This window comes from Oratosquilla oratoria, chromosome 8 (genome assembly GCF_046742065.1).
Source record: "Oratosquilla oratoria isolate Oo_2021 chromosome 8, ASM4674206v1, whole genome shotgun sequence".
Lineage (NCBI taxonomy): Eukaryota > Metazoa > Arthropoda > Malacostraca > Stomatopoda > Squillidae > Oratosquilla > Oratosquilla oratoria.
In genome coordinates, this window is record NC_134784.1 from 56,035,288 (window position 1) to 56,062,099 (window position 26,812).

The 26,812-nt window shown below is 39.1% G+C and overlaps 1 protein-coding gene across 3 annotated transcripts in view; it reads left to right on the forward strand.

Moving 5' to 3' along the window:
• Positions 1-26,812, forward strand: part of PolD1 (DNA polymerase delta 1, catalytic subunit) — a 362,759-nt gene that overhangs the window by 28,643 nt on the left and 307,304 nt on the right. For 2 of the 3 annotated variants that reach the window (XM_076189251.1, XM_076189252.1), the window contains exon 2: positions 12,777-12,848. In XM_076189251.1, the coding sequence (XP_076045366.1) occupies positions 12,793-12,848 (56 nt within the window). In that variant the 5' untranslated portion in view covers positions 12,777-12,792. Of the gene's footprint in view, positions 1-12,776; positions 12,849-18,641; positions 18,814-26,812 lie in introns of those variants that run through there. The other variant, XM_076189253.1, reaches the window with a different exon arrangement.

The following is a 26,812-nucleotide window of genomic DNA, read 5'->3' on the forward strand; positions in this document are numbered from 1 at the left end:
CTGTTGAAGTGTAATGTTTCTTTCGTTTGGAACACAACTAATAAGTCTGATAATGACTGCGCTTGTCATGTCTTAATTTCTCTTGTGAGGTTCTTGTTACTGGCGGTGGTGGTTTGGGAGATCAAAAACGGACATATACACGCTTACACACGTGTAGACATGCACACGTAGACATGTGTTAGATACATACTTAGATGCTTACTTGTACATGTGAACACAGACACATACACACACACACGCCACACACACATACATATGCCACATACACACACATATACATACGCCACATACACACACATAAGTATATACGCCACATACACATATGCATATACGCCACACACACACACATGTATATACGCACAAACACATACGTACGCCACATACAGGCGCGCACACATACACACATGCACACACATACATACGGTTCTCAGTATTTAATATGGAAAGTCAGCATACACGGTGATTTCAGGAACCTAACCCCCGCGTTATTTGAGGGACTCCTGTAATGTAGTGCATTCTGTGCTTCTGGAGAAAGTATAGCTGCATCACCAGCCTCTGGGTCATACAAAATACCAACCACAAGCACCCATAACTGTCCACAACCTTGTAATACCAACTGCAAGCGATATATATATTGGCAAATGCATTTTAGCATGAGGTGCCATGTGGGAATTAAGTTATATAAGAGGAAGGGTAGAGGGGAGTGGAGTATGTAGGGGATGGAATGGGTGGGGGTGGTTTCTATGCCTTTTGTTTTTGGCTACCTCCCATGTAAGGGGGGAAAAGCCTTTGGTTTATGTATGTACAGTATATGATTTTTTTTTTTTAAGTGCACACCTATGCCATATAGTATTAGAAGAATATTAATTTTGTCAATTATAATGCATCAATGTAATATATATATATATTTTGGGGGGGGCAGACAGAAATCAATATCAGAAAATGTTGCTAAAACCTATACAGAAGCGAATGAAGTCTCTGACTCCTTTAGACATCTTTGTTTTGATAGATTCGCAGGTTTGAGATGACAATGATGACCCATGATGACCTCAAGAATTACAGGTACTGCATTACTAAATGCGGGATAGGTAGGTCAGAATAGATGAATTTATCATACTTTAATTTCTTCAGCCTCAGCCTCCACCAAAACAAAGATGGCATCTCAGGCAACTGAAGCAGCTATGTTTGTTTATAGCTTTTAGTAACCTTTTCTATTATCTGTTTCTGCCAAAAATAACATACATTACATGGGTGAATTATAACTTACAAAATTGTTTAATTTTTTATTGCTGTATCATGTAGGTGTGCACTGCTAAAAATTTACCAGTACTTTTACAATTCTTATAAATTACTTTAAACAATCAAAGTCCAGACAAGTTGGTTATTTGCTCTAATGAAATGTATTGCTTCATATATCTATTGCACACTTTAACTTATTTCATATATTTTAATCTTAAAATATTTATTTGAAATAGTTTTGTTCGTAATCCATTAGATGATACATACATATACCAAAGGCTTTTTCCCCCTTACACGAGGGGTAGCCAAAAAAAAGGCATAGAAACCACTCCCACCCATTCCATTCCCTACATATTCCACTCCCACCCATTCCATTCCCTACATATTCCACTCCCCTCCTCCCTCCCTCTTATCTTGGCACCTCCTGCATGACGGGTTATCCCTGCATCCTCCTGTCCACTGCCCTGGGTGTCGCAAGACAGCACATCCACAGCAAGGCCACTTCATAAAATCGGAAAAAAAAAAAACTCCATCCCCTCATGCAGAAAAGGAGATGGGGAGAAATCCCTTTGGGCTGCGTCAAATTTTTTCTCATACAGCACATCCACAGCAAGGCCACTTCATAAAATCGGCGAGAAAAAACAAAAAACTTCTCCATCCCCTCATGCAGAAAAGGAGATGGGGGAGAAATCCCTTTGGGCTGCGTCAGATTTTTTCTCATACATACTTCCTCACCCCCCATCCCCCACCCACTCCCCCTCATGCATCACCACATCATCCATATATATCCCTTCTCCATTCACCCCTATCTTCTCTCCTCTCCTGTCCTTCCTCTACAAACATTCCTCTCTTTTGTAATGCCCCTTTTACCCCATCCATCCATCTCATCCTAGGACGCCCCCTCATATTCACTTCTTCCACCTCTGCCTTCCACACCTCTTTTACTAGTCTTTATTCACTCATTCTTTCCATGTGTCTAAACCATCCTAATACTCTTTCATCAACCCTATCTCCCAGCCCCTTTCCACCTCTGTTCTCCTCCTCACCTCCTCATTTCTCATTCTGTCTAGCCTAGTAAACCTTATCATACTTCTCAGACATTTCATCTCAAGCACATTCAAACCCCTTCTCTCTTCCTCTCTTATGTTCCATGTTTCCGCCCCATGCAGTCCTGTTGGCACAATCACTCCTTCATGTACCCCCCTCTTAGCATCCATTCTCAGATATCTATTTCTCATTACACTCTTTAATCCACCAAGGCATTTACTCACTTCTCTCAATCTACATTCTACCTCCACCTCCACTCCTCCCTTTCCTGCCACATTTGCACCCAAGTATCTAAGACTATCCACTTCCAGTCTCTCACCCTTAACCTCTTCACTACGGGGCATTGCACGTCTGGCAGCATTAGCTGCCCGATGTGTGATGTTGCATCATGATAATCGCATTATAAAAATTAAAGTCAGTGCTCAATCGTTCGTTCTCTTTCACCCATGAATTTTGATAACCATAGAAAATATGATGAAGCCAGTTTAGAGAGAATGAAGTTACGTAGGTACGACTACAATAAATATAATCAAAAGGCCGACGTCAGCATCATCACGTACCCACTTGCTCCTCATGACGCCTATGTGTGCGGCACCGTATTGAAGTGGTTAATGCTCACTTCTAGCCTGCTGTCACTCTCTCCCCTTGTACATCTCATCACCTTTTACCCATATTTATCTTCAGTTTCCTTCTTTCACACACCTCAAATTCTGTCACCAACTTCCTCAATCCCTCCTCTGACCCTGCTACAAGCGCAGTGTTATCAGCAAACAACAATGGCTTATTTCCCACTTTTCTCCATTTTCTTGAACCATCTCCAACCCCTGACCCACTACCCTTGCAGTCACCTCTAGCACCTACCCATCCATGTATAAATTGAACAGCCAGGGCGACATAACATATCCCTGACTAAGTCCCACCTTTACCTCAAACCATTCACTCTCTCCATTTCTAATCCTAACAAAAGCTCTACTATCATAAAAACTCTTGATTGCTCCTAACAGCTTTCCTCCTATCCCATATATCTGCAGTACCTCCCACAGTGCCTTCCTGTCTACCCTGTCATAAGCCTTTTCCAAATCCATAAAAGCCCAAAAAACATCCATACTTTTCCTATAGCTTTCTCACATATGTCTTACCACAAAAATTTAATCTACAGAACCCCCTACCTGTCATAAAACCACATTGTTCCTCACCAATTACTTCCTCTGTTCCTCTCCTAACCCTCCCATAAGCCTTCCCAACTACATTCAACAAGCCCTCTGAAACTACTACACTCACACTTGTCCCCCTTTCACTTGTAAAATTGAACTATACAGGCCGTCCTCCAGCACTCCACCCTCTCTTAAACAAACATTAAATAACCTCACCAGCCAGTCCACCATAACTGTACCTCCTTTCTTCAGACATTGCATGGCATCCATCTAACCCAGGTGCCTTACCTGCTCTCATCATCTTTCCCCATTTCTATTCCATTTTCCTCACTCATCACTTTCATTTTCTTAGCGACTACCTTTCCCTCCCTACCCTTCACATTTAGCAACTCCCTAAAATACTATGCCCACCTTTCCCTCACTGCCTTCTCTTTCATTATCATCTCTCCATCTGCACCTTTTACCTTTTCTTCTCTACTTGATTCGCCTCGTCTTCCTCTTTTAATTTCTTTCCAAAACATCTTTTTATTACTTTCAAAATTTTCTGTCATACTCTTACCCCATTTCACATCTGCTCTCCTCTTTGCTTCCTTTATCTTATGCTTAACTTCCCTTCTCTTTACTTTGTACCTCATACGATTCCCTCATCCTATTTTGTAGCCAATCTATGAATGCCTGCTTCTTCTCTTCTACACCCTTCTTTGCTTCCTCATCCCACCACTCACTACCCTTCCTTCTATTTCCTCCCACCCTCCTTATTCCACACACCATCTTTGCACACCTTATGACTCCCTCCTTGAACCATCCCCATTCCTCCTCCACTCCTAGTTCTACTCTATCCTTCACTCCCTCCCACTCCTCTCTCAGCTTCTTCTTATACTCATTCTCCTTTTCTTTCTCATTTAAGCAATTCACTCTAAGTACCTCCCTACCTTCTGCCCTTTTCCTCTTTCTCCACCTATTCTCCACTCTCAAATTACCTTCCAGAAAATGATCTGATATTCCCCCACTCTCTCCCCTTAGAATAAGTACATCCTTAACTCTTCCTTCCATACTCCTGGTCACCACTATATAGTCCATTAACGCTTTATCTGCCACCCTCCCTTCCACCACCCTCTCCCATGTGTACTTATGCTTGACTTTCTTCCTAAACACTGTATTTGCTATCATCAACTCTCAAGACACATCACCATCAATTCTCCTCTACAATTTTTACCTGGAACTCCATACTTCCCAATCACTCTGTCTATTGGTTCATTTCCTACCCTGGCATTAAGGTCTCCCAATACAACTACATTGCCATTTCTCCCTAATCCCTCTATGCACTCATTTATATCTACCCAAAAAGCCTCCCTTTCCTCTGCGGTCATCTCACTACCAGGCCCATACATAAAAAAACCACATCTCCCTTCCTAGCTTCACCTTCATCCACATCAACCTTTAAGAAACCTTCCATTCCACTGCATGTTGACCTATCTCTTCTCTTACTAGTATAGCTACCCCTTCTCTCCCTCGTCCCCTCGTCACTCCTGAGTACCTCCCAGCTACACTCCCAAACTCGCACTCGCCCTTCCCTTTCATTTTAGTTTCACTCAAAGACAGCATATCCATCCTTCTTCCCACAAACATACTGCCTATCTCTTCCCTTTTACTCTCATCTGTACCACATCCATGCACATTAAAAGACCCAAACCTTAAGGTACTGGTTGGAAAACTCCCAGACCCTCTTATGCCTTTACTTTTTTTTAGGAATGTCTCCTTTGAGGCTACAGGTAGTAGGACTCCTAATCCCATCACCCGTCCCATTTTTTGTCACCTCTTATGACTCAGTGGAAAGACTTGGTGGTAGCATTCTTTTTCCCCTGGTGGGACAGTAACAAGGGGTTGTGGGACAGCATAACGGAGGGACTTGTAGTATAAGTGTCATTATTTCTCTATGAACAGTTTTCCTCTATCATAGACAAAATGATGTGTGGCTCTGGTCCGTAGGGGCACCCCATATAGACCCTAAAGTATCAACTACATGCTACTCTGGCACAATAACTTGCAGCCAATACCCCTGATGGGGATGATACCATACCTAAAATATGTTAATCAGTTAATTTGGCTGCATGTTATTGTGGCAGAGTAGCATGCAGTTGATACTCTAGGGTCTGTATGGGCTGCCCCTACAAACCAGAGCCACACATCATTTTGTCTGTGATAGAGGAAGTCTGTTCATAGAGAAATGATGACACTTTTATTATACTGCGACTGTCTCTCCATTATGCTGTCCCCCCACCCCTTGGTACTGTCCTGTACCATTTCTCTAAATATTCATTTCCTTTTTTTGCCTATCTGTGGTGAGGGAAAAGAATGCTGCCACCAAGTCTTCCCGGTTGAGTCGTGTGAGGCAACAAAAAATGGGACAGTGATAGGACAAGGAATCCTGCTACCTGTAGCCCTAAAGGGGACATTCCTAAAAAAAGTAAAGGCATAAGAGGGTCTAGGAGTTTTTCCACCAGTACCCTAAGGTTTGGGTCTTTTAATGTGTGTGGATGTAGTACAGAAGGGAAGAGATAGGCAGTATGTTTGTGAGAAGAAAGATGGATGTCTTGGCATTGAGTGAAACAAAGTTGAGAGGGAAGGGAGAGTATGAGTTTGGGAGTGTAATTGAAAGGTTGTCAGGAGTGAAAAGAGGATGAGGGAGAGATAGTGTGGCTATACTAGTAAGTGAAGAGATAGGTAAGCATGTAGTGGAGTGGAAGGTTTCTTCAAGGTTAATGTGGATGAAGGTGAAGCTGGGAAGGGGGATGTGGGTTTTTGTAAGTGCGTATGGGCCTGGTAGTGAGAAGAGTGTAGAGGAAAGGGATTTTTTTTTTAAGCCAAAATATATATACAGACGCTCCTCTACTTACGTTCATTTGTTTTACGTTTTTTCGATTTTACGTTTGAACTGACTGTAAAAAATCTGAAAAAAAAAAAAAAATTAGTTTAGCACTCTCCGTAGTACGAGACGTTCAAACGATACGCATGACGCTGCGTCCATTGTTTACATGGCACAAATGACAGACTGAACGTGCCTTGTCTCCTCCTCCCCTCCTCCTCCACCATCTCACTTTATGTCGCTTGAATTTAATTTATTTTAAATTAATATTATTTTACAATGTTATGTTTATAATTAATGATTTAGGGTTGTTTTGTAAGATACGGTAATAGAATTTATGGATGTATAGTACAGTATGAACGGTCATACATTACTGGAACGTACAGTAACAACTTACGTTCAAATTCACGTTACGTTCGGCCGTTCGGAACGTAACTAAAATGTAAGTTGAGGAGCGTCTGTATATAATATATATATATATATATTATATATATATATATATATGTATATACAGACGCTCCTCTACTTACGTTCATTCGTTTTACGTTTTTTCGATTTAACGTTTGAAATTACTATAAGATTTTTTTTTTTTTTTTTTTTTTTTTTTTAATCTTTTAGTTTAGCGCGCTCTCCGTAGTACCAGACGTTCAAACGATACTTATGCATGACGCTGCATCCTTTGTTTACATGGCACAAACGACATACTGAACGTACCTTGCCTTCTCCTCCTCCCCCTCGTCCTTCTCCACCATCTTACTTTACGTTGCTTGAATTTAATTTGATTTGAAATTGTTATTAATTTACAATGTTATGTTTATAATTAATGATTTAGGGGTGTTTTATAAGATACGGTAATAGAATTTATGGATGTATAGTACAGTATGAACGGTCATACATTACAGGAACGTACACTAACAACTTACGTTCATTTTCATGTTACGTTCGGCCGTTCGGAACGTAACTAAAACGTAAGTTGAGGAGAGTCTGTATATATATATATATATATATATATATATATATATATATACAGTATATATATAGATTCTTAAATCAGCTCAGAATGATGTAAAGCCAACAAATCTTGCTTATTTTTATTCATCTTAGCCTAGAAGTGGAGGGACTCGGTCGTTTTTTTTTTTTTTTTTTTTTTTTGAGATATGCGTGCTAAAGTTTGGTAGAACATCCGTAGACTAAGCTTCGTTAGAATTTCAGAGAGTGAAGGAATTTTACATTTATGTTTCAAATTAATGTACAGTCACTCATAACACACTAACACTTACGGAAAACGTGTATGAATAGTTTTGTGGATTTTTTTTTTTTTTTTTTTTTTTTTTCCAATATCACTTTGTTATGTAGTAAATTGGTTTTTCAGTATCTTTTTAATTTCATGGAGGATAGGTAATTGTGATTTTTTATTGTTTAGGTAAATGTTATTGCTTGGCCACTTTTTGTATTACGCATTTATTACAAAAATTGGAAGTGTGAAATTGCCAGTTCTATATGTCTGAATATATACTAGATAGCATCTGCCTAACTGTTGAAGTACAACTTCACCTCCTTGTATTTCGTTTCGTACATCAGTCACCTAAATTACGTCCTAAAAGCCAATTTTATACCCCCAAGTTACCCTCCGAAAAATTGCTGCTGGGGTTGCCAGTTTGGTCAATAGATAAAAAAAATTTGGGTGTTTTTATAGCCAATGGATAGGGCTACTTGGTCATTACCACAGATTTGACCCTCGATGTTATGCCTATTTTTGGCAAATCTTTTAATATGCTGCGTACAACATATGCCGCCGATGCTGTAGGGGTCAAAATGAGTGCATAGAGGGATTAGGGAGAAATGTCAATTTAGTGGCATTGGGAGACCTTAATGATAGGGTGGGAAATGAACCAATGGAGTGATTGGGAAGCATGGAATTCTAGGAAAAAATTGTAGTGGAGAGTTGATGGCGATGTGTCTGGAGAGTTGATGATAGCAAATACAGTGTTTAGGAAGAACATCAAGCATAAGTACACATGGGAGAGGGTGGTGGATGGAAGGGTGGTAGGGTGTTAATGGACTATAGTAGGAACCAGGAGTATAGTAGGAAGAGTTAAGGATGTACATGTTCTAAGGAGAGAGAGAGTGGGGGAATATCAGATAATTTTTTGGTGGAAGGTAAATTGAGAGTGGAGAATAGGTGGAGAAGGAGGAAAAGGACAGAAGGTAGGGAAGTACTTAGAGTGAACTGCTTAAATGAGAAAGAAAAGGAGGAGTATAAGAAGAAACTGGGAGAGAGGGAAGGATAGAGTATAACCAGGAGTGGAGGAGGAATGGGGATTGTTCAAGGAGGGAGTCATAAGGTGTGCAGAGATGGTGCATGGAACAAGGAGGAAATAGAAGGAAAGGTAGGGAGTGGTGGGATGAGGAAGCAAAGGTTGTAGAAAAGAAGTAGGCTTTCACAGATTGGTTACAAATTAGGACATGGGAATCATATGAGAAGTACAAAGTAAAGAGAAGAGAAGTAAAGCATAAGATAAAGGAGGCAAAGAGGAGAGTAGATGTGAAATGGAGTAAAAGTATGACTGAAAATTTTGAAAGTAATAAATTTTTTTTTTGGAAAGAAATCAAGAGAGGAAGAGTAGGTGAATCAAGTAGAGAAGAAAAGGTAAAAGGTGCAGATGGAGAGATGATAATGGAAGAGAAGGCAATGAGAAGAAGGTGGGCAGAGTATTTTAGGGCATTGCTAAATGTGAAGGAGGATAGGGAGGGAAAGGTAGTTGCAATGGGAAGCACTAAGAAAAAGTGACGAGTGAGGAAAATGGAGGAGAAATAAGGAAAGATGAAGTGAAGGCAGCTGGGTTGGATGGATGTCATGCAAAATGTCTGAAAAAAGGAGGTACAGTGATGGTGCACTGGCTGTTGAGGTTAATGTTAGGAGAGTGTAAAGTGCTAGAGGAGTGTCGGTGTCATTCCACTTTACAAGGGAAAGGGGGACAAGTATGAATATAGGAGTTTCATAGGGATCAGTTCATTAAGTGTAGTTAGGAAGGCTTATGGGAGGGTCTTGATAGAGTGGATTAGGAGAGGAACAGAGGGAGTAATTGGTGAGGAACAGTGTGGGTTTAGGACAGGTAAGGGTTGTGTAGATCTGGTTTTTATGGTAAGACATGTGAGAAAGCTATAGGAAAAGGTAAGGATGTATTTTGGGCTTTTATGGATCTAGAAAAGTCTTATGACTGGGTAGACAGGAAGGCACTGTGGTAGGTATTGCAGATATATGGGATAGGAGGAAAACTTTTAAGATCAGTGTTTTTACAAGAGTAATAGAGCTTGTGTTAGGATTAGAAATGGAGAGAGTGAGTAGTTTGAGGTAAAGGTGGGACTTCATCAGAGATGTGTTATGTCACCCTGGCTGTTCAATTTATACATGGATGGGGTGGTGAGAGAGGTGAATGCAAGGATAGTGGGTCAAGGATAGGAGATGGTTAAAGAAAATGGAGAAAAGTGGGAGATGGGCCAGTTGTTGTTTGCTGACGAAACTGCGCTTGTTTTAGGATCAGAGGAAGGATTGAGGAAGTTAGTGACAGAGTTTGGTAAGGTGTGTGAAAGAAGGAAGTTGAAGATAAATATGGGAAAAAGTAAGGTGCTCAGACATACAAAGGGAGAAAGTGGCAGCAGACTGGAAGTGAGTATTAAGGGAGAGAGAATGGAGCAAGTGGATAGTTTTAGACACATGGGTGCGAATACAGCAGGAAAGGGAGGAGTGGTGGGGGAGGTAGAATGTAGATTGAGAGAAGCGAGTAAATGCCTTGGTGGATTAAAAAGTGTAATGAGAAATAGACATTTGGGAATGGATGCTAAGAGGAAATTGTATGAAGGAGTGATTGTGGCAACAGCACTGTAAGGGGCAGAAACATGGAACATAAGAGAAGGAGTTTGAATGTGTTTAAGATGAAATGCCTGATAAGTGTGATAGGGGTTACTAGGCTAGATAGAGTGAGAAATGAGGAGGTGAGGAGGAGAATGGGAATGGAAAGGGAGTTGGGAGATAGGGTTGATGAAAGAGTATTAGGATGGTTTGGACACATGGAAAGAATGAGTGAAGAAAGATTAGTAAAAGAGGTGTGGAAGGAGTGAACATGAGGGGGCAATCTAGGATGAGATATATTGATGGGGTAAAACGGGCATTGGGAAAGAGGGTGAATGTCTGTTTTGGAAGGACAGGAGAGGACAGAAAATAGGGGTGAATGTGTATGGATGATGCTCTGATGCTTTAGGGGGAGTGGATGGGGGATGGGTGGTAAGGGAATATGTATGAGAAATAAATTCACACAGCCTGAAGGGATTTCTCCCTGTCTTCTGCTTTTCTACATGAGGGGATGGAGAAGGGGGTCGCTGAATAAATGAATTGGCCTTGCTAATGTGCTGTCTTGCAACACAGCTTCTGACCCAGGGCAGTAGACAAGATGCAGGAATGACCTGTCATCCAGGAGGCGCCAATATAAGAGGGAGGGAAGTGGAGTATGTAGGGGATGGAATGGGTGGGAGTGGTTTTGCTACCTCCAGTGTAAGGGGGAAGAAAGCCTATGGTATATGTATGTATATTGTTTCATCCCATGAAAATTCACAAATTTATTAGATCAAGTAATTTCTTTGCGGAGTGCCTTAAAATCATTAGATGAAATAATGAAAACATGTAACCAATTAGATTATCCAATAAAATGTGAAAGAAGTCATTGGATGAAATAGTAAAGCTTGACCCCAATACAAACAATTATGTTATCCCATAGAAAAGGCTGCATACAGAATATCAAATGATATAATTGTTTATAGTAGGACCCACTACAAATATAAAAGCAGAACAGGAAATGGAGGATATAAGCTGAGACCATTCATCTTGCCCCAAGGCTTCATTCATAAAAAGTAGAAGAAAGAAGGTTCTTAAATGTACTTTATGTTGTGTATCATTTCCCTTTTCATATGACTTGAAAAATCATTTGTGGACTCACACAGGTGAAAGCCCCATAAGTGCACTCTTTGTGAAACTTCGTTTTGTACATCTGGTCGTCTGAAAAGACACATGCAAATTCACACGGGTGAAAAGATATATAAATGTTCCTTATGTGAGTCTTCATTTTCCATGTGTCAAGAAATGTGAAAAAAATCATATTCATGTGGACACTGGTGAGAAACTCCATAAATGTGATTTTTGTGAGACTTCATTTAATAGCTCTAGTAGTCTGAGAAAAATGAGAAAACATATTCAAACCCACTCCAGTTTTAAGGCTTTTAAGTGTACTTGTGATGCTTCTTTTTATGATTCAGGTAGTCTAAAAAATGCACTTTCAAACTCTTGATAAACACATGCATACCCACACAGGTGAAAGGCCTTATAAATGTCCTCATTGTGTAACATTGTTTTCTAGGTCTAGTGACCTCAAAAGTCATGTTTGGTCTCATGTAGGGGAGAAGCCTTGCTAGTGTAATTGATGTGAAGCTGCATCTTCAGGGTTAAGTGAACTGAAAAGACATGTTCACACTCATACAGGTGCGAGGCTATATAAATGTGCTTTTTGTGAGTCTTCATTTGGAACTAGTGATCCAAAAAAAAACATTAGAACACACACTGGAGAGAAACCTTATACATGTTCTTACTGTATTATGACTTCATTTTCACAATTGACTAGCTTGAGGATTCATGAGAAGATTCACAAATCATGTGAAAGACTAAAGAAGGGTCATTGAGACAGTGAAATTAATGGAACACACAGCTCATTTCTCTCTAAAAGCTGCTCCCAAAATCATGTTTCATCTAGTGTTACTAGATTACATATTCACAAGAAAATAAAGAGGAGCAGGGGAAGGAATGTGTTAACATGAATTGAATTTTACAAAAATTAAAATGTCCCCGGGAGAAAGTATGGAGATAAAAGTGGAAAAGAAAGCAAGCTCTGAACAGGCATTCACTTTGTAATTGAGGGAATCACTGCTAAATGCAAGGTAGCAACTGATGGTATTTAGTCGCCATTAAAACTTTCTTCCAACTGTTTAACAATAACTTCATCCTTCCCCCCATTACTAAGACAGTTCCATCGGAAATGGTGCATGATGGTAGGAACAAATCACAACCCATGTGGTAGTTGGTGCTAGCCCATTGGTCAAGCTGTACTTGGGGTCAAGGTAATACAGCCTGCCAACAGCCAGTATGACTGAGCAATGATCCACTCTCTATCCTTTGTGGGGAAGAAGGTAGAAAATTGCCATTAAATTTGTCAAAGACAAATATATGTGCAACCATTACACACAGACTACCTCATCTTTCATTGCCTCACTCTAGCCATAACCAAACAAGAGCAGGATATTCCTTACCTTGAGTGATGTCTGGGTCAATCTGCTGGTTGTTTCTGGTTACCTGGGTTCAGCAACTCTCTTGGAAGGGAGAACTGGGACAATTGATTGATATACATATTTTTATTTATTCACAGACAAAAGTAGTGAGCCATGGACACCAGACAATCTAATAGTCAGGAATCAGGAGGAGGAGGCAAGAAGTTCAGGTAACTTATTTTAAATGTTTGGTTTGTATTTGTTGGAACTTCAGAAATTTAGGCAGATACCTCTCTTATCACAGTAGGACTAAGGTTTCATTATGGCAAGGCATTTTGAAGTAATAGTAACATTATTACAGTATTATTACTATTATTATTATTATTATTAGTAAGTTAAGAGATAGGTAAATGTGTAGTGGAGTGGAAGGAGGTTTCCTCAAGGATAATGTGGATGAAGGTGAAACTGGGAAAGGAGATGTGGGTTTTTGTAAGTGCATATGGGCCTGGTAGTGAGAAGAGTGTAGAAGAAAGGGAGGCTTCTTGGATAGATTTAAATGAGTGCATAGAGGGATTAGGGAGAAATGTCAATGTAATAGTACTGGGAGACCTTAATGCTAGGGTAGGAAATGATCCAATTGATGGAGTGGTTGGGAAATGTGGAGTTCCTGGAAAGAATCGTAGTGGAGAGTTGATGGTGGAGATCTGTCTAGAGAGTTGATGACAGCAAATACAGTGTTTCGGAAGAAAGTTAAGCATAAGTACACATGGAAGAGGGTGATGGATGGAAGGGTAGTAGATAGAGCGTTAATGGATTATGTAGAGGTAGATAGGAGTATGATAGGAAGAGTTAAGGATGTACATGTGCTAAGGGGAGAGGGTGGGGGAATATCAGATAATTTTTTGATGGAAGTAGGTAGAAACAACTTTGCCAATCATGTAGTTAATGAATGGAATAAACTTCCTGCACAGGTAGTGCAATGTAGTTCAGTTCAAAGCTTTAAGAATCATTTAGATAAACACCTAAGCAAGATGCTGTAATGATTATAATTTATTTTATATTATTTTTTTTTTTTTTGTTATCATTTTTCTGTTTGATTTTCATTTATTATTAGTTATATGTCAATTTATTATTATTTACTATTTACCTGTTTGTTTATAGTTTAACTATACCTATGCATTTATTTATGTATTTTATTCGTTATTTAGATTATAATAGTTTTTATTTATTATTATTATTATTATTATTATTATTATTATTATTATTTTTTTTTTTTTTTTTTTTTTTTTTTTTTTTTTTTTTTTTTTTTTTTTTTTTTTCATCCGACCTAGATATGGACCAAAAGCTCTCCTGTCGGCATGCTCCGCCTTTGTAATCCTTTGAATAGATGGAGAAAGAGGAAAAGGACAAAAGGTAGAGAGGTGCTTAGAGTGAATGCTTTAAATGAAAAGGAAAAGGAGAAGGAGTACAAGAAGAAGCTGAGGGAGTGAAGGATAGAGTAGAGCTAGGAGTGGAGGAGGAATGGGGATGGTTCAAGGAGGGAGTCACAAAGTGTGCAAAGATGGTGTGTGGAACAAGAAGGACAGGAGGAAGGGTAGTGAGTGGTGGGATGAGGAAACAAAGAAGGTTGTAGAAGAGAGGAAGTGAGCTTTCTCAGATTGGTTACAAAATAGGATGAGGGAGTCATATGAGAGGTACAAAGAAAAGAAAAGAGAAGTAAAGCAAAAGGTAAAGGAGGCAAAGAGGTGAGCAGATGTGAAATAGGGTAAGTGTATGACAGAAAGTTTTGAAAGTAATAAAAAGATATTTTGGAAAGAAATTAAGAGAGGAAGAGGAGGCGAATCAAGTAGAGAAGAAAAGGTAAAAGGTGCAGATGGAGAGATTATAATGGAAGAGAAGGCAGTAAGGGGAAGATGGGCAGAATATTTTAGGGAGTTGCTTAATGTGAAGGAGGATAGGGAGAGAAAAATAGTTGCAGTGGGAAATGCTAAGAAAATTACTGTGATGAGTGAGGAAAATGGAGGAGAAATATGGAATGATGAAGTGAAGGCAGTTGTTAAGATGATGAAAGCAGGTAAGGCACCTATTCTGGATGGATGCCATGCAGAGTGTCTTAAAAATGGAGGTACAGTGATGGTGGACTGGTTGGTGAGGTTATTTAATGTTTGCGGGAGAAAGGGTAGAGTGCCGGAGGACTAGAGGAGTGCCTGTATAGTTCCTCTTTACAAGGGAAAAGGGGACAAGTGTAAATGTAGTAGTTTCAGAGGGATTAGCTTGTTAAGTGAAATTGGGAAGGCTTATGGGAGGATCTTGATTGAGAGGATTAGGAGAGGAACAGAGGGAGTAATTAATTAGTGAGGAACAGTGTGGATTTAAGACGGGGAGAGGTTGTGTAGATTAGATCTTTGTGGTAAGACAAATATGTGAGATAGCTATAGGAAAGGGGAAGGATGTTTTTTTGGCTTTTATGGATCTGGAAAAGGCTTACGAGAGGGTAGACAGAAAGGCACTGTGGGAGGTTTTGCAGATATACGGGATAGGAGGAAAGCTTCTCGGAGCTGTCAAGAGTTTTTATGAGAGTAGTAGAGCTTGTGTCTGGATTAGAAATGGAGAGAGTGAGTGGTTCGAGGTAAAGGTGGGACTTTGTCAGGGATGCGTTGTCGCCCTGGCTGTTCAACTTGTACATGAATGGGGTGGTGCAAGGGTGGTGGGTCAGGGATTGGAGATGGTTAAAGAAAGTGGAGAAAAGTGGGAGGTGAGCCAGCTGTTGTTTGCGGACGACACTGCGCTTGTGGCAGGATCGGAGGAGGGATTGAGGAAGTTGGTGACAGAGTTTGGGAGAGTGTGTGATAGAAGAAAGCTGAAGATAAATGTGGGTAAAAGTAAGGTGATGAGATGTTCAAGGGGTGAAAGTGGCAGCAGACTGGAAGTGAGCATTAAGGGAGAGCAACTGGAGGAAGTGGATAGTTTCAGATACTTGAGTGCAAAAATGGCTGTAAAAGGCGGAGTGGAGGTGGAGGTAGAATGTAGATTGAGAGAAGCGAGTAAATGCCTTGGTGGATTTAAAAGTGTAATGAGGAATAGACATTTGGGAATGGATGCTAAGAGGTGACTGTATGAAGGAGTGATTGTGCCAACAGCACTGTATGGAGCAGAAACATGAAACAGAAGAGAGGAAGAGAAAAGGAGTTTGAATGTGTTTGAGATGAGGTGTCTGAGAAGTATGATGGGGGTTACTAGGTTAGATAGAGTGAGAAATGAGGAGGTGAGGAGGAGAACAGGGGTGGAAAGGGAGTTGGGAGATAGGGTTGATGAAAGAGTATTAGGATGGTTTGGACACATGGAAAGAATGAGTGAAGAAAGACTAGTAAAAGAGGTATGGAAGGCAGATGTAGAGGGAGTGAACATGAAGGGACGTTCTAGGATGAGATGGATGGATGGAGTGAAGGGGGTTTTGGGGAAAAGAGGAATATCTGTTGAGGAAGGACGGGAGAGGACAGAAGACAGGGGTGAATGGAGAATGGTTATATATGGATGATGTTGTGATGCATGAGGTGGAATGTGTGAGCAAAATTTGACTCAGCCCGAAGGGATTTTCTCCCTGTCTTCTCCTTTTATGTATGGGGGGACGGAGAGGGGGGGGGGGTCGCCGATTTAATGAAGCGGCCTTGCTGTGGATGTGCTGTGTCTTGTGACACTGTTTCTGACCCATGGCAGTGGACAAGGTGCAAGGATGACCTGTCATCTGGGTGGTGCTAAGATGAGAGGGAGGGTGGAGGGGTATGGAGTGTATTCAGGGATGGAATGGGTGGGAATGATTTTATGCCTTTTCCTTTTTGGCTACCTCCCTTTTAAGGGGTGAAAAAGCCTTGGTATATGTATGTATTATTATATAATTTTTTTGGTGGAAATTTAGTTGATAGTGGAGTATCGATTAATGAAAAGGACAGAAGGTAGGGAGGTACTTTGAGTAAATTGCTTAAGTGAAAAGGAAAAGGAGGAGTACAAAAAGAAGCTGAGAGAAGAGTGGGAGGAAGTGAAGGATAGAATAGAGCTTGGAGTGGAGGAAGAATGTGGATGTTTCAAGGAGGAAGTCACAATGTATACAAAGATAGTGTGTGGAACTTGGAGGATAGGAGGAAATAGAAGGAAGGGTAGTGATTGGTGGGATGACGGTCAACTTGAATATTCAAATGAAGGAATGTGTAATATCTCAAACAATTATTTTAGCTCGGTATTCGTAAACGAAACACCTCAAGGTGAATTCCAAACTGAAACCTGTGAAAAGTCTAGGGTAAACTTACTACGCTAAATATAACAAAAGAAAAAATTAAAAGGTGTATAGACAAACTCAAAGTTAATATAACACCAGGGCCTGACGGTTGGCATCCAAGAATCTTAAAGGAAATGAAAAATGAGATTGTTGTTCCATTAGAAATTATTTTCTAGAAATCCATCATATCCGGAGATGTCCCAAGAGAATGGAAGCTAACTAATGTTACTCCCATATTCAAAAAAGGTGACAAAAATAAACCAAATAACTATAGGCCTATAAGTTTGACTTCAATCGTAGGAAAAATAACGGAAACTATCATCAGAGATGCTATCGAACATCATTTAGAAAGTAACCGTTTGATAAATGATAGCCAGCATGGTTTCAGACGGAAACGTTCTTGTGTGACTAACTTACTCGAATTCTACAACACAGTTATCTCGAACTATGACAAAAGAAACAATATAGATTTAGTATATCTAGACTTTGCAAAAGCTTTTGATACCGTCCCACACAAAAGACTACTTACTAAATTAGCTTTGCATGGAATAAGTGGTAGCCTATTAGGTTGGACTAGTAATTGGTTGAATGGTCGAAAACAGAGAGTTGTTTTAAATGGAAAAACTTCTGGATGGAAAAGTGTTGCAAGTGGAGTTCCTCAGGGTTCCGTACTTGGGCCACTTCTATTCATAGTATATATAAATGATATAGACCATGGACTAAAACCTACTGTTTCCAAATTTGCTGATGATACAAAACTGTGCGGAGTGGCAAATGATCACTCAAACCAATTAGATATTCAAGAAGATTTAGATCAATTACAGCAATGGTCTGAAAAGTGGCTAATGAAATTTAACACAAGTAAATGCAAGGTAATGCACATAGGTAAAAAAAAACAGTAAGTACGATTACAAGTTATTTGGAAATTCGTTATCAAAAGTGGATAGTGAAAAAGATCTCGGCGTAATTATCAGTAACGACCTCAATTCATCCAAGCAGTGTATTTCAGCCTTTGAGAAAGCAAATAAGATTCTAGGACTGATTCCGCGATCTTTTGATTTCAAAAGTACATCACTCATTAACAAGCTATATAAATCGTTAGTTCGTCCACATTTGGAATATGCTGTTTCCGTATGGTCACCGAATCTCATTAAAGACATTGACAGACTGGAAAAAGTACAACGGCGAGCCACAAAACTGATTCCAAATATCAATAATAAATCATATGAAAATCAACTAAAACATATGAATCTGTTTTCCGTAAAAAAGCGTAGACTCAGAGGTGACTTTAAAATTCTAAAGGGAATTGACAACATCAAAAGTGACAATTCACATTGAACGAGAATCAGACAAGAAACAATGGACTCAAACTGTCCGGAAATAGATTCAATTTAGAAGTAGGTAAAAACAACTTTGCCAACCGTGTAGTTAATGAATGGAATAAACTTCCTGCACAGGTAGTGCAATGTAGTTCAGTTCGAAGCTTTAAGAATCATTTAGATAAATACCTAAGTAAGATGCTGTAATGATTATAATTTATCTTATATTATTTGTTTTTGTTTTGTTGTCATTTGTCTGTCTGATTTTCATTTATTATTGGTTATGTGTCGATTTATTATTTGCTATTTGCCTGTTTGTTATTTAACTATGCCTATGCATTTATTTATGTATTTTATTTGTTATTTATAGTATCATGGTTTTTATTTATTATTTTATTATTAATATGATTTTTTTTTTACATCCGACCTAGATATGGACCAAAAGGTCTCCTGTCGGCATGCTCCGCCTTTGTAATCCTTTGCCTTTGTAATGATGAAATAAGGTTGTAGAAGAGAAGAAACGAGCATTCACATACAAGTTGCAAAATAGGGATTGAGAAACTTATGTGAGGTACAAAGAAGAGAAGTAAAACATAAGATAAAGTAAGCAAAAAGGAGAGCAGGTGTAAAATGGGGAAGAGTGACAATTTTTTTTAAAGTGATAAAAAGATGTTTTGGAAGGAAATCAAGAGAGGAAGGGGAGGCAAATCAAGTAGGAAAGAAAAGGTAAAAGGTGCAGATGAAGAGATGTTATTGGAAGAGGTGGCAGTAAGAGAAAGATGCGCAGAGTATTTTAGGGAGTAGCTAAATGTGTAGGAGGATATGGAAAGGTAGTTGCTGTAAGAGGCGATAAGAAAATGACAGATATGAATGAGGAAAATGGGGAGAATTAAGAAAAGATGAGGTGAAAGCAGTTATTAAAATGATAGAACAGGTAAGGCACCTGGGTTGGATGGGTGTCATGCAGAGTGTCTAAAAATGGAGGTACAGTGATGGTGGACTAGCTGGTGAGATTGTTTAATATTTGTCTAAAAGAGGGTAGAGTGCTGGAGGACTGAGGAGTGCCTGTATACTTCCACTTTACAAGGGAAAAGAGGACATGTAAGTGTAGTAGTTTCAGAGGTATCAGTTAGTTGAACATAGTTGGGAAGTTTATGGAAGGGTTTTGATTAAGAGGATTAGGAGAGGAACAGAGAGAGTAATTGGTGAGGAACTGAGTAGGTTTAGGAAAGGTAGTGTTTGTGTGGGTCAGATTTTTGTGGGAAGAAAGATATGTGAGAAAGCTTTAGCAAAAGGTAAAGATGTTTTTTGGGCTGTTATGGATTTGGGAAAGATTGTTTGGGCTGTTATGGATTGGGAAAAGGCTTCTGACAGAATAGAAAGGAAGGCACTGTTGGAGATTTTGCAGATATATGGGATAGGAGGAAATCTGTTAACCCCTTCCATACGGTGCCGCACACGTAGGCGTCATGGACTTAGATCTCGGTGGCAGCAGCCAATGCCAGCCGTACGACGTGTCGTAATAATACTCGCATCATAAAATATAGTCACCGCTTATATCGATCGTTCTCTCTTCACCCGTGAATTTTGATAACCATAGAAAATGCGATTACAAAAGAATTAGAAAGAATGTCATTATGGAGGGGCGACTACAATAAATATAATCAAGACGCCGATATGGCAGCCTCTCGAATACACTCGCTCCCCATGACGCCTACTTGTGCGGCACCGTATGGAAGGGGTTAAGAGCAGTCAAGAGTTTTTACAAGAGTAGTAGAGCCTGTGTTTGAGATAGAAAAGGATGTGTCAAGTCTCCATGGTTGTTCAATTTATACATGTATGGGGTGGTGCGGGAGGTAAATGTAAGGGTAATGGGCAGGGGATTGGAGATGGTTAATAAGAATGGAGAAAAATAGGAAATAAGCTAGTTGTTTGTTGATGACACTGCACATGTAGCAGGATCAGTGGAGGAATTAAGAAAGTGATGGAGTTTGAGAAGGCACAGAAGAGGTGGAAGTTGAAAATAAAGGGTAAAAATAAGGCAGTGAAATGTACAAGGTGAGAGGATGGCAGCAAATTTGGAGTATTAAGGGAGAGAGACTGAAGGAAGTGGATAGCTGTAGATACTTGGGGGCACATGTGGCGGGAAAGGGAGAAGTGGAGGTGGAGGTAGATTGAGAGAAGTAAATGCTTTGGGGGATTAAAAAGTGTAATGAGAAATAGACATTTGGGAATGGATGCTAAGAGGAGATTGTATGAGGGGGTGATTGTACCAGCAACACTGTATGGGGCAGAAACAGGGAACATAAGAGAGGAAGTTTGAGTGTGTACGAGATGAAATGTCTGAGAAATATGGTAAGGGTTACTTGGCTGGATAGAGTGAGAAACGAAGAGGTAAGGAAGAGAGCAGGGGTGGAAAGGGAGTTGAGAGATAGGGTTGATGAAAAAGTATTGGAATGGTTTGGACACATGGGAAGAATTAGTGAAGAAAGATTAGTAAATGAAGTGTGGAAGGTAGAGGTGGATGGAGTGAACATGAGTGGACAACTAAGGATGAGATGGATAGATGAGGGTAAAAAGGGTGTTGAGAAAGAGGGGATGTCTGTTGAGGAAGGAAAGGATAAGACAGAAGATAGGGGTGATTGGCAGAATGGTTGTGTATAGATGATGCTGTGATGCATGGAAGGGAGTGGGTGGGGGGATGGGGGGCTAGGGAGTGGTTATGTTTGAATGATATTTTGATGCAGCCTGAAGTGATTTCTCCCCATTTCTTTTTCAGCATGAGGGGACAGAGAGGGGTGGGGGTCACCAATTAAATGAAACTGCCTTGCTGTGAATGTGCTGTGTCTTGTTGCATTACTTTTGACCCAGGGCAGTGGGGAAAATATTGGGATGAATCATCATCTAGGAGCCAAGGAAAGAGGGAGGGAGGGAGTGAGTGAAGGGTGGTGAATGGGAGTGGAATTATACCTTTTGACTTGGCTGCCTCCCTTGTTAGGGGGAAAAAGCCCTTTGTATGTGTATGAATCTGTTTTCCCTACAAAAGCGTAGACTCAGAGGTGACTTGATACAGGTCTTTAAGATTCTAAAGGGAATTGTCAACATCAAAAGTGACAACATTTTCACATTGAATGAGAATCAGATAAGAAACAATAGTCTCAAACTATCCGGAAATAGATTCAATTGGAAGTAGGTAGAAACAACTTTGCCAACCGTGTAGTTAATGAATGGAATAAACTTCCTGCACAGGTAGTGCAATGTAGTTCAGTTCGAAGCTTTAAGACTCATTTAGATAAACACCTAAGCAAGATGCTGTAATGCTTATAATTTATTTTATATTATTTGTTTTTGCTTTGTTATAATTTGTCTGTTTGATTTTCATTTATTATTAGTTATGTATCAATTTATTATTATTTACTGTTTACCTGTTTGTTATTTAACTATACCTATGCATTTATTTATGTATTTTGTTTGTTGCATACATTATTATAGTTTTTTTTATTATTATTATTTTATTAATATTATGATTTTTTTCGCATCCGACCTAGATATGGACCAAGAGGTCTCCTGTCGGCGTGCTCCACCTTTGTAATCCTTTGTAATCCTTTGTATTATTATCATTATTACACTTGGTTAAAAATTTTCACAAAAGTTTTGTTTCTCTTATTTTTTTGACTGTTTCTAATGGAAAAATTTGTGCTGGTTCCAAGTATGTACATGTTTTTTTCTACCATCAACCATTTTAGTGATGTAGAAAATTATAGTTAAATGTATGGGGTATGGGAAAACACAATTGTCACTTGTCCCTTTTTTTCAGGTTTATACTATAAATATTGACAATCTTGACCATGGCTACAAGGGGATGCAGGAATTCACCAGATTCATTGTTATGTGTGTGGTTTCTATGTTGGACCAAAAAATGTATCGCATAAAGTTGTGAAAGGTGCAAAGTACTGTGATTGATTATAGACTACTTTGGAATGAGTATGGGTGACCAAGAAAAACAATGGGACCCTCATGTGATATGTGGAAGTTGTCAATCAAATTAAGTTACAGTCAACTCCCCGTTAACGCGAGGGTTACGTTCCTGGAGAAGTTGTGTTTATGGAAATTGTGTTAATGGAACATAATTTCTCCATAAGAAATAATGGTAATAGATTAAATAAGGGGAAAGGAGGGCACAGGGAGAGAAAAGAAGTAGGGGGGAAGGAAGAGGAGGAGGAGGGGGATTGAACACTGGGAAAGGTTGAGAATGCTGGCCCAAACGTCCATGGGCAAAATGTTGACAAGGGGTGGTTTAAATATTATAAAAAAAAAAAATTGCTGGCCATGGGTATTAGGGGAATTATGTGGGGCGAGATGTTGAACATGTTCCTATTTTGTTCAATAGTGTTCGTTCCTTGAATGATCGCTGCTTCTAAACACTTCCTGCAGATTTTGTCTGGTTCACGTATCAGCAGCTCTGCATTCTTCCAGTCCATAAGATGGTTTTCCTTGTTTCTATGTGTCACACATGCATTGGTGGTGACATCATGCCTGACGTAACGGTGTTCACGTATTCATGTATTCAGGTTGCATGACGTTTCTTCGATGTAAACTTTATCACATCCTGAACACAGAATACGATAAACACCAGCTTTGGTGCCCGGTGTTTGGTTGTTGTGTATTTTCATCTTCGTGATGTCTTTTATCGTCCTGCTTGTCTGGAACACTACTTCCAAATTGGTAGTTCTTAAAATATGTGTCAGGTTGGTGGCAACGTCGCTGGTTGGCAGCAGGACAGCACAACAAGACGTCTCGTGTTGCCAACCAGCAACGCTGCCACCAACCTGACCCATATTCTAAGAACCACCAATTTGGAAGTAGTGTGCCAGACAAGCAGGACGATAAAAGACATCACGAAGACGAAAATGCATAACAACCAAAGCCGGTGTGTATTGTATTCCGTATAGGGGTTACTGTATCTAGGAATTTCACAGGTTTTGGTACGTACCGTGTATTTTATGTCCCCATTGTTTACTGGTAGTAACTAGTAGGTAAATATTTTTATTTCTGAATCTAAAGAAAAGGTAAGAGTTCTTCCTAGCCTTTCTTGTCATGTCTGGATTTCAACTTAACAAGATTATTACTTGTGTATAGGTCGACCCCTAGGTTTTGGCCTAAAAAAAAATTCCTTAAGATTTCGACCTATAGACTATATACGGTATTTGTCTCTAATTACTACCCTCATTTTTCTCCCAGTCAGGAAGTCTTCAATCCATTTTGATAAATTACCTGCAATGCCACCTATTGATTCTAATTTTCCTATTAATTTCTTGTGTGGTACTTTGTCAAATACCTTTTGTAGATCTAGATAGGCACAGTCTGCCCATCCATCTCTCTCATCTATTATATCTATTATTCTCGAATAGAAGCAGATTAGATTTGTTGTACATGATCTTCCTTCTCTAAATCCAAATTGGCTTGGGTTTAGTATAGATTTTTCTTCCAGATGTTTAACCCATCTACTTTCAATCACTTTTTCACATATTTTAGCCACTGTGCTTGTTAGAGAGACTGGTCTGTAGTTAGTTGGATTTTCTTTACTTCCTGTTTTATATATTGGTACAATGTTTGCATTTCTGCAGTGTTGTGGTACTTTTCCTTCTTTGAGCGAGTATTTTATTATATTGTGTATTTTATTTGTTAGTTCCTCCACACATTCCTTCAATATCCAATTTGCAATTCCATCCAGACCATGTGATTTTCTAACATCTAGGTTTTTTATTTGGTCACTGATTTCCTTTTTTTTTTTTTTTTTTTTTTTTATGGTTATTTCCTTCATTGGGGGGATTTTTGTTTCTCTCTTCCTTCACAGTTAGGTGAGTTCTCAATTGTGAAAAACGATTTTAAGTGGTTACTTATACCTTCTGCCATTTCTTGTTCTTTTGTGCATTCATGACTTTTGCGTAGTTTTGCTATTTCTTGTTTGTTTTTCAGTTTACCATTCACATCTGTAAAATAGCTTCAGCTGACCCTTACATTTTTCTATAATTTCCTTTTCTTAATATATCTTTTCCTCCCTGTGTATTTTTACATAATCATTTCTTAGTTTGATGTTTGTTTGCCATTTGCTCTTTTTTTCAGGCTTGTCTCTTTTATCCTTGGCTTCACTACATTTTTTGTTATACCAGTTTATGTATATTCTTTCTTGCTTTTGTAGTGGAACATATTTGATCACACCCTCATTATAAATTTCCTTTAGTATATTCCATTTCTCTTCCATCCTTGTTTCCTCACTAAGGAATTTTTCCCATTTGCATTTCGAAAAAATTCTTCAAGATTCTCAAAATTCGTTTTCTATACATTGGTCTTCCTATTCTATGTTTCGCATTTCTTCTTAGGTCCATTTGCTCTCTTAACCCCTTCCGTACGGTGCCGCACACGTAGGCGTCATGGGGAGCGAGTGTATTCGCGAGGCTGCCATATCGGCGTCTTGATTATATTTATTGTAGTCGCCCCTCCATAATGACATTCTTTCTAATTCTTTTGTAATCTCATTTTCTATGGTTATCAAAATTCACGGGTGAAGAGAGAACGATCGATATAAGCGGTGACTATATTTTATGATGCGAGTATTATTACGACACGTCGTACGGCTGGCATTGGCTGCTGCCACTGAGATCTAAGTCCATGATGCCTACGTGTGCGGCACCGTATGGAAGGGGTTAATTCGAATTCTATAAGTACATGGTCACTCTTTCCTAATGGTGTTTTGTATTCTATTCTGTCTACAATTTTGGGTTCCGATGTGAGTACTAAATCCAGTCTCAAAGGTTCCTCATTGTTTCTGTATCTGGTATTTTCCTTTATCCATTGGGTCACTGTGTATTCAATGGTCATATCAAGTAGCATGCTGCCCCATATGTCCTCTCCACCCCTCACTGTCAATTCTTCCCAACATATTTCTTTGGAATTGAAATCACCCATAACTACTGTATTTCCTCTTTCTTTCAGTATATCAGTTAGTTCATGTTTCGTATCTTCTAACAATTTGGAATGATCATGTTCTATCCAGGCCTTTGTTTTAGGGGGCATATACACTACTATAAATTTTCTATTTTTCATGTGGTTGTTTTCTATCTTTATCATGATTGACTCTACATTATCTCTTCCTTCTGTTATGTTTGTCACATTTAAGTCTTTCTTGGTCAGAAATAGTACTCCCCTCCTTGTTTTTCCTTTCTATTCTTCATCCAGCAGTTATATAGACCTTGCCCCACTGTGTTAGGTGGTAGATTCCCTTTCAATTTCGTTTCCATTATTCCCATTATGTCTGGCTTTTCTGATGCCAGGTAATCATTCAGTTCATCCATTCCAGAGATCATTCCATCAATGTTGGTATATGCTAATTTTAATTTTTTTCTTTCCCTTCTTCTGTCGGTTTTGTTTCCTTTGTGCTATACCATTTTCTCAACTTCAGGTCCACCACTTTCCAAAAAAAAAAAAAAAAAAAAAAAAAATCTTTTTGTTCTCGGTTCTTTTTTCATTCCTTTCTTTTGCTTCACTTCTATTCTCTATTTCTTTTTCCTTTTCTTGTTCACTCATTTCTTTCTTTATCCATACATTTTTGAGATTTTCATTATTTGCTAGTTTTGTTGTTTTGGATATTACTTCCTCTGCTATCAGTTGTGACCTAAGTTTTACTTTCAGCAGCCTGAATTGTTTTTCTTTTGAGTATCTCCCCATTCTGGTGTGGTTGGTGTGCATTTATGTATATAAAATGTGCATGCAGTAATGCATTCCGACAAACTCACCAGTTCTTATTTCCTGCTCATTCTGGGTGTTCATCCTCTGAAGCAGATGAGAAGAACATTCCTTCTGGCTGCATCATCAATTCATGTACTCAGTCTCTCCATTCACACACTGAATGGCCTACCAGCTCCAGTGCTTGGCCTTCAAGCCAAAAATTTCATAAATCAATCTCTTTATTCACTCCTAATTTTTGCATTCTCTCTCCCCTGCTCAACAGACATTCCAAATGCATCCAAAGCCTCCTTTATCCCATCCATTCTTCTCATTCTTGGTCTTTCTCTCAAGCTCACTCTATCCACTTCTACTCCCCAAACTGTCTTTGCTAATCATTCATCATTCATTATTAACACATATCCAAACTACTCAGCAGTCTCCAATTCTGTCCGACAGCTTTCTTCTCACCCCATTCCTCACCTCTACATTATCCAATCTGTGATGCCTATCATATTTTTCTTATGTAATCTCAAAAACATTCAGACTTTCTTCCTTTTATTCCAAATCCGTGTTGTAGCATGGGTGCAATTGCTACTTCCCATAATTAGCTCTCATGGCTCTCCTGCAAATGATTGATGAATACAAACTCTTTTTTGCATTCATTTCTCAAATAGCAGTATATAATAAATAGTGTCAGTACCATGGTTGTATTATAAAAATTATTTTACTATTATCATTTTTCAGAAGGTTAACTCTGTGTTGTCATAATATTGGATTAAATTTTTGTTCCCTAGGCTGACTTAACATTACCATAGAGTTTAGCATAATTAATACTAGAATTTTATAAGATTGATGTTCTTTACCTGGTGTTTAA